Source organism: Corvus cornix, chromosome 5, assembly GCF_000738735.6.
Source record: "Corvus cornix cornix isolate S_Up_H32 chromosome 5, ASM73873v5, whole genome shotgun sequence".
NCBI classification, from domain to species: Eukaryota; Metazoa; Chordata; class Aves; order Passeriformes; family Corvidae; genus Corvus; species Corvus cornix.
The window spans coordinates 1,880,695-1,894,642 of record NC_046335.1 but is presented as its reverse complement, the minus strand read 5'-3'; the positions used below and the strand labels follow the sequence as shown (position 1 = coordinate 1,894,642).

Below are 13,948 nucleotides of genomic sequence, written 5' to 3'. Positions count from 1 at the left end.
GCAGGGCTGGGGAATCCTCAGGCCTCTTTGTGTGTGGTGGATCAGGTACTTTAAGGCACTTTAGTTTGACAAGGAGGGGTAAAAATAACAATTTCTGCATTTTCAGGTTGTGGCAGCTGGCAGTGACTTTGCTTCACATTGGAATCCTTTTGTTGATGGTAGCAACAAGTAAGTACAGATCAAACCATCTTTTCTTTCTGTGACTTAATATGAAACTGAAAGAAAAATGAGTTGTGTTAAAAAAAATCAAACCATAAGCCCTGATCCACTTTAACGTTGATCATTTAAGGAGGTGTTACCCAGCGTGCAGCCCTCCTTCTGCAGGTGCTTGGTCAATTCTCTTGGAGAGTGACTTTTAATCTCTTTTAACCACCAGCAGCAGCTTGTTCTAAGTTTGTAGGTGGGAAGTGTAAATGCATGACCAGGACAGTGACATAACACAGCCACAGTGAGTTTCCTGCAGCAGAGCTGAGTTCAGGATCCTGCTCTGGCCTCACACTTCTCTTCTGAGCTGTGGCTGTGGTTGTGACATCCTGTGCCAAGGCCTGTGCACAGCCCTGAACTCGAGAAAGGGAAGGAGAAGCCAGTTCTGAATGTTGAGTTTTACCAAGCTCAGTAACACTGCCCAGCTCCTCCTGCTGTGGGGTCTGATCAGTGTAATTTAGAACTCAGCCACGGAGTGTTTTGGGGTGAAATGTTTTAGGGAAAGATGTGTTTATAGCTGGTTTCCCTGGGATAAAGCAGGCCTGAAGTACAGGAGCACAATTCTCTCCAAGTTAGGACTGAATTTTTTTTAGGTGTGTACCTTCTTTTTGCTGCAAAAGACTGGACTCTGCCTTTAAAGGCAATCCCTGGATTTGCAGTCAGGAGTGTGGAGGTTCAGATGTAGGGAAAGATGGTATCTGGGCTCAAATAATTGCTCAGCTCCAAGAGCCTGTTTCCTATCTTTATTTGGAACTGAGCAGCAGACAGTGAATTTCTTTGGCTTTTTTTTCTGCAGATAAAAGTCTTGCATAAGCTGTCAGCTGACACTACAGCCCCCTGAAAAGCTGGTGGAGGTTGCCAGGATTTGAGCCTTTTGAAGCATCCTGGTTTTCCTGCTCCCAGTCTCATTGTAGCAGGAGTTTGGGGGCTCCAGGCCTTCACTTTGGGGCGCTCTGGGCTCTGCCTCTCCCTGCCCAGTAAAGACAGTGCCTGTTTTTCTCCCCTCCCTGTGCCCTGGGTTTGTTTGTGTGACCCTGCTGAGCTGCAGATTGAAGCCTTGCTGGGAGTGCTGGATTTTCTGCAGACAGCTGGAATCTGTGGGGTCGAGGAGCAGGGAGGGAGGGAAGCTCCTCCTGGCAGAGGGACTCAGGGATTCGATCCTGTTCCTGTGGCTTTGTCTGTACCAGGCTGTGCTAAAGCTGCAGCCAACATTCCCAGGGCTGTAAATCAGTAAATAGGTACGGATTCATTTGGAAGGAGGGCAGGCACAACAGTCCTGGATGGTGAATCCGTGCTGCTCACTTGGAAACCGCTTCCAGTTGGAAAGATAAACAGGAAATGCATAACTCCTCTGTCCCAGCAATTCTGAGTAATCCCTGGGATGTCCAGAGAGGATGTGTGCTGGGGGGTCCTGGCTTTGCAAGCCCTTTGGCTTTTATCAGAGTGAATGGTGAGGGATATCTCTGACTTAGGAATTATTTGACTGGAAAGGGGAATATCAGGATGTGTACCTGGTGGTTGAACTGATTCCTTGGTTTTCTCACTGTAGCATTTTTAAATTAATTTTTTATAGATTTTTCTGCATTATGGAGGTTTCCATAGAATCTCAGAAAGATTTGGGTTGAAAGGGACCTAAAAGCCCATCCCATGGTCAGGGACACCTCCCACTGTCCCAGGCTGCTCCAAGCCCCATCCAGCCTGGCCTTGGACACTTCCAGGCATCCAGGGGCAGCCACAGCTTCTCTGGGCAACAAGAACCTTTCAGAAAGAGAGGCTTTTTCTCCTTTAAATTTTTTAGTAGTTCCTGCTGCTTTCCCTCAGAAGTGACTTGTAGGGAAATTTCACATTAATCCAAATTTGGCTGCGTTTTCCTGGTCATTGCCCTTTAAAGACACAGCTTGAAAATTGCCATTTTGCAAAATTTTATCAGGGTTTTTTTTTTTCTTCAAGACTATATTTTCAGTGTTGCTTTGATCCTCTAGTCACAATTTCTTTTTTTGTTGTTGTCCCTGGAGTAGCTTTGAAAGAAAAATTCCCACTATAGTGGGAAACAGTCTGGGTCTTTTGTGTATATGTATAAATAAGGAAACTTCCCTTTAAGGCTTTTCTTCATTTGTCTCCTAGTAACTTCCTCTGTTCTTTTTTTTCTCTTTTTATATTGTACTGTTGTGAGACATTTCAACAATATTTGAAATGCCAGGTAGGGAATCAAAAGCTGATGGTGTGAAAGAGAGATCCAGTGATTTTTCGGGGGTAAGAGGAAAGAAAGGACCTTACAGAGTGGAAAAGGGCTTAGTGCAGAGAATTATTTCTTTTGGAAAGGGCTGGTAGATGCTTGTTGTGAAACTCAGTGACATCAGGGATGGGTTGAGTTGCACGTGTTGACCTCAGAGCAGAGCTCTTAATTTTATAAACATTCTGCCTTAGGGGACTGCTCACAAAATTTGGCGATGGGAGTGAAGATGTTGAAGAGTGAGTGGATCTCTTTCCTGTACAGTTGCTCTGCTCCCAAACCTCTTCCCTCCAAATGCTGCAGGAGGCTTTGCCACTCACCAGCGAGTGAGGGCTGGCTGCTCTCCCAGGCCTAACACGCGCTTGGCTCCTTCCCTGATCCTCAGGAGAAATCCCAAAGCTCTGCTTTCTCTCCTGCTCTCCTTCCTGAGTTATCTTAGAGTCCCTGTGGAAGTGCCTAACACTTAAAAGCGGATTTTATGTTGGTTAATGCATCAGCTGTGAGCAAGGGCTGGTTGTGATGGGACGTGCAGATGACCCTCACAGCTCTGTGCAGCTCCTCTGGTGCTCAGATGTTTGTCTGATCCAGCAGCAAGGCTGCAAACTGGAATCACACAATCCCAGAGTGGTTTGGTTGGAAGGGACATTAAAAATCATCTTGCTCCACCCCCCTGCCATGGGCAGGGACACCTCCCACTGTCCGAGGCTGCTCCAAGCCCTGTCCAACCTGGCCTTGGACACTTCCAGGGATCCAGGGGCAGCCCCAGCTTCTCTGGGCACCCTGTGCCAGGGCCTGCCCACCCTCACAGTGAAGGATTTCTTCCCAATATCCAACCTAAATCTACTCTTTTCCAGCTAGAAACCATTCCCCCTTGTCCTGTCACTGTCCAAAGTCCCTCCAGCCTGAGATCCAGTTCCTGAATGTATACTGATTGGCAAACTTCAAATATCCTTCCTCAGAGATTGCTCTATAACACTGATATTTATGAAAGGAGTTTATTAAAAACCAACACTTCTAACGAGATTAATGAGCTTCTCTCCTGCTCTTGGACTTCTGGTTTAACCCTGTGTGTGCAAAGCTCTGCTCTGCCTTTTCTGTGCCTCTGGTTCATCTCGTTTCCAGTCCTCAAGGAGTTCTGAGTTTGGTTTAACTCAGACAACTTCTGCCCTTTTCATTGCAGATCGACACTAAAGCGAGCTGGGCCGCCCCCGCTGCCTCCCAAGGTGAGAAATGTGGGATTTAAGGGATTTAGCCAGCCTGGGATGGCCTCTTCTGCATTCTGCCTGTGATTTTCCATGAGAGAGGAACCTCTGAAATTATTCTGCTGTCAGATGTCTTATTTTCATACAATCATGGATCTCCTGAGCTGGAAGGGACCCACAGGGATCACCCAGCCCAGCTCCTGGCCCTGCACAGACACCCCAACAATCCCACCCTGGGCATCCCTGGCAGCGCTGTCCAAACGCTCCTGGAGCTCTGGCAGCCTCGGGGCTGTGCCCATTCCCTGGGGAGCCTGGGCAGTGCCCAGCAGCCTCTGGGGGAAGAACCTTTCCCTGATACCCAACCTAAACCCCCCCTGAAACAGCTCCAGCTGTTCTCTGGGTTCTGTTCCTGCTGACCAGGGAGCTTTTTATCTTTCTTATATTGTGGTGCCCAAAACCTCACACACTTTTCAGAGGCTGACATGTTTTTATGTCGGAGCAGTCTGACTTGAATTCAACTTGTCTGAAGTTTATTCTTCCCAGGTGCCGTTCCCAATTCCTCCAACATTTCCCAAGTAACCATTCCCCTCTTTGGTTCCTTGCAGCCGAGGATGAACAGTTACCCCGAGGAAAACCTCCCAGATGACGACAGATGCCAGACAATAAAACACTTCCCAGACTCCCAGAACAGAGCCCCAGCAGCCCACAGGAGACAGAGTATCCCAGTTTGTGGGCCCCAGGCAGATTCCTGCCCTGTGGGGATGACCAGCAGCATCAGCAGCCCTGGATTGCTCACAGCCAGATACAGCGACCTGGGTAAATGCCTCACCTGTCCTAAAGCTGACTGGCACCCTGGAAAAGGAATTGCTTCCAGAGCCAGCTGTTCCCTAGATAATACTTTAAAACAAGCTGATCATGAGGTGAAGTTTTCCCTTTTCCATGTGTGGTTCTTATTAGAGCCGTGCCTCATGGTGGGAATGTTCTTCCCGAAACAAGGACACTCAGCCAGTCAATCCCATTACTGTGTTGCCTGCAGGAACAGGAGAAAAACAATGAATGTGTGGGGAGGACCTTGCCACAGCTTTATTCTCAGTGGAATTTGTTCCAGGGACTGTTTGGATAACGGGAAGTGTGTAACTCAGCAGGGACAGCTGTGCTGGGAAGGGTTCAGCTGCCTGAGATGTGCTTATGGAATGTCAGAGCTCACTCCTCCCCTCCTGCTCAGCACAGGGGAGGAGATTTTTCTATTTCACTGTGTCAAATAAGCTGCAAACCATGTCTGGGCTCCTTTTCAGGCAATGGGAATGGGATGCTGAAACACATCGAGGAGCATGCAGAAGGACCTGGACAAATCCCTCAACTGCCACGGAAAAAGGAGAAGAGAGATTTCCCTGTAGGTGTTGGGACTCTGGGGCTGATCTCGCTGTCGTGTCCTCAAGCTGGTTTTGTGCCAGTGCACAGGAGGTGTTTTATGATCTTTCCTTCTTCCCACAGAAACCAGCAATCAACGGTTTGCCTCCGACTCCGAAGGTGCTGGTAAGAAATCCCATGTGCAGTGGGAATTACGGAAACCTCCTCTCTCTGGTGTGGAAGGTTTATGCTGGAATAAGGCACCAGCTCATCTGGGGGGATTTTCTGCATCTCACAGCCAGTTCCTTTTCCAGTACTGAATCCACACTATTTGTTTCCATGTTTTTAAACCTTCCAGTCACTGTTCAGTCTGGATGGGAAGGGTTGGAGGCTTCCCTGGCTCTGTGAGTTGTGATCTCCAGTGGCAGCACCTGCTTAGGAAGAGAAGTGGGAAAAGGTGGTAGTGATGAGAGGGTGTTTTTGCCTGTTTTCCCTTCATGTGCCATTTTATAAGCACTCAATATTCATGTTTGTTATATTCAATAAATAATAGGCAATAGTCTTACAATTACAGAATAATTTAGGTTGGAAAATCCCTCTGAGATCACCGAGTCCAACCCTTCCCCAGCACTGCCAAGACCACCACTGCCCCATGTCCCCAAGTGCCACATCCACATGGATTTTAAATCCCTCCAGGGTTATTGTTCTTACCCAGTAGGTACTAAAGCTGTTGATACCATTTTGAGCCCCCTTTGCATTTTTGAATGTCCAGGGATTCAAATTAAAAGCAGTGGAAGGCTGTGTGTAATTCAGCTGCGTGTGAGTGGCCAGGAAGTCAACTCCTTACACTCTGAATTCGTTTCAGGTTTCAGTTTTGGTGTCTTTCAGATGGGAGCCTGTTTTTCCAAAGTATTTGATGGTTGTCCTTTGAAGATTAATTGTGCAACTTCATGGATACATCCAGATACTAAAGGTAGTTATTTTAGGTCTGGTGATGGGGAAAGAAATCAATTTGTAAACTTATTTTAGGTTTGCATTTGAAACCTCCCAAAGTGGGAAGGGAATAATTCCTTTCCCTGATTTCTTAGATCAGTACATCATCTTTGGAACTGAAGAAGGAATCTACACTCTAAACTTGAATGAACTTCATGAAGCAACCATGGAACAGGTGAGTTCTGGTGGGCTGAACACACGGAATAGATCTGGGGATATTATGAAGCAATGAAGTTTGGCTTTGGAGGGAAAAGGTGGATACCAGGCTCTGGGGCTTAAATGATTCCCATCAAAGCCAGTAATGAAAACCTGACAATTATTTGTTCCCTGACCTACCTGTGTTTTTTAGTTGCTGCTTGTGTAACTCTGCTGTTAAATCTTCTTCTCCTTAGAGAACAGTTCTGTGTCCTTTGTCCCTCCGTTCCATCCCCACTAGATGGCACATTGCAGCTCCTTGGATGCTACCAAAGCCCTCAGTCGCTGAATTCAGCTGCTGTTGTTATCCCCAAGAAGCTTTTCCTGGGATCTCTAACCCTTTCCAAAGCCATTTCATGCAGTCATGGTCTTAAATCTGGTATTTTAGAGTCAGGATGTTCTTGGAATCTCATTCCTTGTATGTTTTCCTAAATTATTTCATCTAACAATCTTCTCTGGGCTTTTCCATGTGGTTTTTTGTATCCCACTGAAAGGTTGGCTGTGCCAGTGGTGGGTAGGGAGAACATTCAGTGCACTTCAAACAAAGTTTCCTTTTCCAGGAGAGCATTCCCAGCTGGCAGAGGTCAGGTGTGACCACCTCAGACCCCAGAGGCTTCTGCCACACCACTTGTTCCCACATTTCCTTTTATCCATTTGATGATTTCTCCCCTCCAAATGCACATTCTGAACTGGTTCTCCAACTTCTAATTCTGCTTGCATCTTCTAGAGGGCTTCCTGTCTCTCCAAGGTTAATAGCTCCCAATTCCAGGAGTATATTTTTATTCCATTTGTAGCTTTTCAGTGGAAATACTGAATAAAGCCAGAGCTGTTCTGTTAAATAGGAAACTGCTGGGAGATACTCAGGGTTTGTGTCCAAGCAGTTGGATCTTCTCTTTCTACACTTTCTCCTGCACCTCTTTTCTTACTTTGCACATGGGAGTGGCACACAGGACAAAGTGTTCTGGAATCATGGAATGGTTTGGGTTGGAAGGGAACTTAAATCCCATCCAGTCCCACCCCTTGCTATGGACAGGGACATTTCCACTCTCCCAGGGTGCTCCAAGCCATGTCCAGCCTGGCCTTGGACACTTATTCCAATATTCCATGGTCTGTCTGTGCAGGGCTAAGGGTCCAAAACAGTGAATAAACAGGAAGATGGGATTTTCTCCAGTGTGGATCCCTGCAGGAATGGTGGTGGAGGTGGAGCAGGCAGGGAAAATCACAGCAGAAAATTCCTGTATGTTTCTATTAATGGAATTCTTTTCTTTTTTCCAGTTATTTCCCCGAAAGTGCACCTGGCTGTACGTTATCAACAACACCTTAATGTCCCTGTCAGGTGAGTGTAAACAGAGGAGAAATGACTGCAGTTATAAACAAACAGGAACATTTAAAGTCATGGTTGAACACAAGGTATTTTGGTCAGCCTGGAGAAGAGAAGGCTCCAGGGAGAGCTCAGAGCCCCTTCCAGTGCCTAAAGGGGCTCCAGGAGAGCTGGAGAGGGACTGGGGACAAGGCCTGGAGGGACAGGAGCCAGGGAATGGCTTCCCAGTGCCAGAGGGCAGGGCTGGATGGGAGATTGGGAATTGGGAATTGCTGGCTGGGCTGGAATTGCCAGAGCAGCTGTGGCTGCCCCTGGATCCCTGGCAGTGCCCAAGGCCAGGCTGGACATTGGGGCTGGGAGCAGCCTGGGACAGTGGGAGGTGTCCCTGCCATGGCATGGGATGGGATGGGATTTAAGGTTCCTTCCAACCCAAACCATTCTGGGATTCTCTGGTCTTTAAACAAAATCTGTGTCCATTTGAAGGACAGTGAGGTGGCTTTCAAGTACTGCTCATCCAGCAGTTTTGCTGCTTGGATACACTGATTCCTGGGCAATCAGTTGTCCTGAATAGAACATTCCAGACAGGAATCAGGCACTGTGGGATGGAGGCTGATGGTAGCACTGTGCCTTTAAACATGCAGAATTTGTATAACAACACCTGTCTTGATTTATAGATAAGAAAATATCCTGATATAATGAATTGTTGGTTTATAATTACAGCCTTTTAAAAATGTTTGCATAAAACTAACTGTAATGAAATGAGCTCTGATCTTCTCTATATTCATTATCATTTTTATGTTATTTTCTTTTTCTTCATCTCTGGACTTGACCTACCTGACACCTGTTTTAGAAGGTAATTTTTCCATACCTCCAGTTTCCTGAACCTTGCAGTTCTATGCTGGAGGACTGGCTGAGATGTCAACTTTGCTTTTCTCTCTTACAGGGAAAACATTCCAGCTCTACTCCCATAATTTAATAGCATTGTTTGAACAAGCCAAAAAAACAGGATTAGCTGCTCATATTCAAACCCACAGATTTCCTGACAAAATATTACCAAGGTACAAATCTTTCACTTACAGAAAATTAGTAATAAGTGAAAATAGCCATAAATTGTGTTGGGGCTGTTGAGTTGGTGCATGAAGGGCCCTGACATCTGTTGTTGATGCATTTTTTGGTGATTATTGTTCCAGGAAATTTGCCTTAACGACCAAGATCCCTGACACAAAAGGATGCCACAAATGCTGTATAGGTGAGCAGACAAATTCAGCTTTGCCATTTATTCCCCTGGCCTTTGTCCCTGGCCATGGCATGTCTGAAATTCATTTCTTTTTAAGAAACTTGGAGTTAGTTCTTTGTTCAGACAAAAGGCTGAGGGAATTGGGGTAGTTCAGCCTGGAGATGTTCCAGAGTGGCCTAATTGGGGCATTTCAGTGCCTGAAGAAGCTACAGGAAAGATGCAGAGGGACTTTGGACAAGGACCTGGAGTGCCAGGACAAGAGGGAATGGCTTCCCAGTGCCAGAGGGCAGGGATAGATGGGATATTGGGATTAAATTCTTCCCAGACCCCTGGCACATCCACAAACAGCCTTTTCCCCTTGTCACCTTGGCTCAAGGTGTGATCCAGTTCCAACTTACAGTGAGGAAAACTTGAATATTTTCCACCAAGAAAGGATCAGTAGGAATAAAAATTCTGGCAGCCCAGGGAGGGCAAAGCCATCAGTGCAGTTTGAAGTGCACAGAAGGGGTTAAAGCTTGTGAAGTTGTGGATTTTCAGCTTGGGCTGCCTACAGAATGTTTGTCCTTTCCAATACTGGCCCTGGTGCTGTGTGAAATCAGAGTCATGGAATTACTAAGGCTGGAAAGGCCCTCTAAGATCATCCATCCATTCCCCCAGCACTGCCCAGCCCAGCACTAACCCACATCCCTAAGTGTCACATCTGCAAATTGTACCTTTCCACCCCTAAAAATGAATATAAAGTGTTCAGCTGCACACTTGGAGATCCTGTTTAGCTCATCTGAAGTGCCCACAACAGCCACATTTACAAATAATTCCTGAAGTCAGGCTGCTCCTGTGCCCAACTGAGCTTAAAAAGCCACCCCCAAACCCTGTCCCATGTATTCCATGAGCTGTCAGAGCTCCCTGGGGGCTTCCCACCTTCTCTGCCTGGGAATTGCTTTATTTCAAGGCCAGTCTGACCCCGAGCTCTCCCTCCTGGCTCCCACAGCCCCAGGGAGAGGCACTGCAGCTTTTCTGCCCACTCAGCGTGTGGCCTCTGAACTGGGACTCCAGGAATGCAACTGGTTATTAATTAAAGCTGTAATTGAATTTATCTGGAATGTAGCACAATATTAATCATTGTGGATGTTGGGATGGGAAGCCACAAGGCAACAGTGGGAAACTGATGGAACAAGATGGGCTTTAAGGTCCCTCCCAAGCCTAATCATGCCATGGTATGATTTTATAATGCTATTTCTTAACTCATTTGTAAAGATAGCTGTAGGGTTATTTTTTCAAGTATACTTTGAACTTGCAGGGCTTTAAAATTACTCTTTTCTGGGCTTTTTTATTTTATATAGTACGAAATCCATACACAGGCCACAAGTACCTGTGTGGTGCATTGCAGTCTGGAATTGTTCTACTCCAGTGGTATGAGCCAATGCAGAAATTCATGTTAATAAAGGTAAGCATTTACTTTTAGTTTAGTTGAATAATTATACAGTTGTTGAAATAACCTTTCCAGAGTTTGTGATGGAAAGTACACCTCGGCTTTTTGTGGGTTGTGAGCACTTGAAAGTCTGGCTGGACACATTTTGACTCAGAAAATCTTGTGACTGAAGTAATTTAAGTAATATAAAAGTCATTTAAGTGCTGGATCAAGCCCAGCACTGGCAATAACAGACCATGATCCACCTCTGCCCAGCCTTCAAAAGCACTCTCAGCAGCAGTAAAAATTCTGTATATTTATACTTTGTGCATGTTGTTGCAGAGTCATTTCAAGGTAAAAGCAAATTCGCAGAGGCCTGATGATGTTTTGTTTTCCCAGCACTTTGATTTCCCCCTGCCAAGCCCCCTGAATGTGTTTGAGATGCTGGTGATCCCAGAGCAGGAGTATCCCATGGTGTGTGTGGCCATCTCCAAGGGCACAGAGCCCAACCAGGTGGTGCAGTTTGAGACAATCAACCTGAACTCTGCGTCCTCGTGGTTCACAGAGATCGGGGCAGGTGAGGCTCTGGGTTCCTCTTCCAGCTATTTTGTTGTCTGGGAATGTTGGATATCCCTTCCTTGCAGTCATTTGGAGACCCTTTAGGCTTGGCAGCTTCTCTGCCTAAAGCAGATGGAAGCTGATCCCAGATTGTCAGAACCTGAGGGGAGCCAACAGGAAAAGCTGGAGAGGGACTTTGGACAAGGGCCTGGAGGGACAGGAGCCAGGGAATGGCTTCCCAGTGCCAGAGGGCAGGGATGGATGGGAGATCGGGAATTGCTGGCTGTGAGGGTGGGGAGGCCCTGGCACAGGGTGCCCAGAGAAGCTGTGGCTGCCCCTGGATCCCTGGCAGTGCCCAAGGCCAGGCTGGACAGGCTTGGAGCAGCCTGGGACAGTGGAAGGTGTCCCTGCCCATGGCAAGGGGGTGGGAATGGGATGGGCTTTGAGGTCCCTTCCAATCCCAGCTGTTCTGTGATTCTGGGATTCTCAGTGTTGTGCTGACCTGCCCACATCAGTACAAACTGTCCTTACAAAACACCTTTTATTTTCTAAATTTCCTTAAACACCCATCAGACCCTGCTGATTGGGTTCTCCTTTGTGGTTCCATTCTGTTTCCCAGGATCCTGCTCTTTCTTCTCCTTTCCTGCATTAAAACTCCCAGAAATGGATTCCTGTCCATCTTCCAGCCCTTGTGGGAGGGTTGTTATCTTCATCTGGCTCTTAAAAATTACAGATTTGGGTTATTTTTATCTTTAAATATTGCTTTTTAGCAGCTCTAGGAACAACTTCATTAGTAAAAACTAGAAAAAAACCTATTAAACTAGTTTATATCATCACAATAATCTTTCCAGATGTGGATTTATGGGAAAAGAGAGGATTTTTAGGAATTATAATTCCCTTGATGGTTCCTTTTGTTTTTTGTGGTGCCTCTCTATGGAGGAAGCTGTGCTGAACTGCAGCATGAAATGTATTTTATCCAGTAAAAGTTGCGTGTTCCTATTAAATACCTGCTTTGAACAGAGAGCTTTGTGCTTCTCCCAGAACATTCTGGGATCTTAGAGCCTTTAAAATATCAGAGTAACAACTATCACCATGAAAAGAGCTTGGGGGGGGGGGCTGAGTCTTTTGATGTGCTATAAAATAGAAAATAATCCAGTTTATTTTTCCCCAGGCAATCAGCAGTTGGATGCCATTCACGTGACACAGCTGGAAAGAGACACTGTCCTGGTCTGCCTGGACAGTGAGTAACACAGAACTCTCTTGGATCACTGACTTACACCTCGTGCAAAACTTGGGTTGCCACAGTTGTTGATTTTAACTCCACCACGAGTTCATTTTCCTCCCTACATTATTAATTTGTGTTGTAATATTTCCAAAAAAGATAGTTTGGATAAGTGGGATTTCACTCTGGTTTTTGTGATTCCATTTCCCCTCTTCATGTGTGCATCACTCTGGCAGGAGAGTCTAAAACCACAGCAAGTGGTACAAAGTTTCCTGTGTTTGAGAGAAAGATGCTCTTGGGTTCATTTTAGGCAAATGCTGTAGATGTTAAGTTTGGGTATTTCTTTGTGCCTGAAAGATTAAATGAGTATTTTACACTTAAATCCTTTTCAGCAGTGGGTTTTAATGGTGGTTTTTCTCTTTCTCTTGAGAATTTGTGAAAATAGTGAATTTACAAGGGAAATTGAAGTCAAGCAAGAAATTGGCTTCTGAGCTGAGCTTTGATTTCTGCATCGAGTCAGTGGGTGAGTGATTTGCTTCTCTGGTGTCTCTCAGGGGTTTAAGAACTCACTGTTGAAAGCCTGACTGGTTTCTGGTCATTTCCATAGCAATGAGAACAAAATTTGGGGAGGAAAAAGTGGTTTAGTAATCCATAAATCTGTGTTAGTCTTCTAAAAGTTAAGATTTTATTTCAAGTAATAGCACATCCATTTTTTTCTAGTCAGGGTAATACTATTTGAATCTAACTCTCAAGCTGCTGTCTTTAGACTAGGACAGGAGCCTTGCTTCTAAAACTTGAACTGTAGCTGTCAAACAAGAATTTCTGCTGTAATAACCTTTCAGAATCACAGAATTAAATCACTCAGAGCTGGCAGCTCTGTGCTGTCTCTGTCCCTAAATGGAAAACTCCCATTTTCCATCATCTGTTTTGAAGTAACTGTAATAATTCAGGTGATGTGTCATTTCCAGCAACTCACAGTTGGCAGTGTTTGTTTACACACTTCCTGGAGGGCTCTCCAGAGGCATTAGGAAAACAAGGATCCAGAGAATGGGGTGTGATTTGTGCTCCTTTTTTTGCAGTGTGCCTTCAGGACAGCGTGCTGGCCTTCTGGAAACATGGGATGCAGGGCAAGAGCTTCAAGTCAGATGAAGTAAGTGATCTCCAGCCTCTCCAGGTGTCTTTCCTCCTGTTCTTATTTACCACTGGATCCTTTGGCTTCTCTCTCTGCTTCCCAAGTGAGAATGTTCATGTTCCACAATGCTTAACATCCATTTATCCATTTCAGTCCTGTACTTGGCATTAAATTGCATTTGAACATTTCTTTCCTTCCAACTCAGACCAATAAATGTCATTTTGCTGTTGAAGTGGATCTCAGTATCTGCATTTTTCTGCAGGTGACCCAGGAGATATCCGATGAAACCAGGGTTTTCCGCCTGCTGGGGTCAGACAGGTAATCTCCCTGCAGAAACAGAAACCTTTTGTTTTATTTAAACCAGCTTTTCTAGTTCCCAGCTGGGCCTGGCTTCCAGCCCAGCACAGCTCTGTCTGTGGGCACCAAGTGTCAGGGAGAGAGGAGAGATGCTCTTGGCTTGCAGGGTGCCCAGTGCTCTTCTGGAAAAGCCTGCTCCTGGCTTGGATTGTCCTGGTGAGCTGGGAATTACCTTGGCAGCACTCTGTTAAAGAGAATCTTTGCTGGTCTAGAAATAGCAGAGCAAACTAGAACCCACTTGGGTTTTAATCACAGTTATCCAAGTCCACACATTATCCATAACATCCAGCTGAAGCCTTCCAGCTGCCCCCAGGTTTGGAACCTGAGCAGAAGCTGGCCCAGGCTCCGGGCTGGACATGTTCACTTGTGGATTCTCAGCCAGCCAGAGGGATAAATATAGGAATAGATAGGGATGAGTCCAGCAATCACTTCCAACCACAGAATCCCAGACTGGTTCGGGTTGGAAGAGGCCTTAAAGGTCATCTTGTTCCACCCCTGGGCAGGGACACCTTCCACTAGACCAGGTGGCTCAGAGC

At 46.0% G+C, this 13,948-nt stretch overlaps 1 protein-coding gene across 1 annotated transcript in view; it reads left to right on the top strand.

The window, feature by feature from the left end:
- MAP4K5 (mitogen-activated protein kinase kinase kinase kinase 5) overlaps nucleotides 1-13,948 on the top strand; it is a 54,990-nt gene that overhangs the window by 37,059 nt on the left and 3,983 nt on the right. The window contains 17 exon segments of the mRNA XM_039552036.1: nucleotides 107-168; nucleotides 3,618-3,660; nucleotides 4,245-4,455; nucleotides 4,935-5,032; nucleotides 5,134-5,175; nucleotides 5,878-5,962; nucleotides 6,078-6,157; nucleotides 7,453-7,513; nucleotides 8,349-8,351; nucleotides 8,442-8,556; nucleotides 8,689-8,747; nucleotides 10,076-10,179; nucleotides 10,543-10,720; nucleotides 11,873-11,941; nucleotides 12,354-12,446; nucleotides 13,003-13,073; nucleotides 13,318-13,373. Of these exon segments, the coding sequence (XP_039407970.1) occupies nucleotides 107-168; nucleotides 3,618-3,660; nucleotides 4,245-4,455; nucleotides 4,935-5,032; nucleotides 5,134-5,175; nucleotides 5,878-5,962; nucleotides 6,078-6,157; nucleotides 7,453-7,513; nucleotides 8,349-8,351; nucleotides 8,442-8,556; nucleotides 8,689-8,747; nucleotides 10,076-10,179; nucleotides 10,543-10,720; nucleotides 11,873-11,941; nucleotides 12,354-12,446; nucleotides 13,003-13,073; nucleotides 13,318-13,373 (1,430 nt within the window).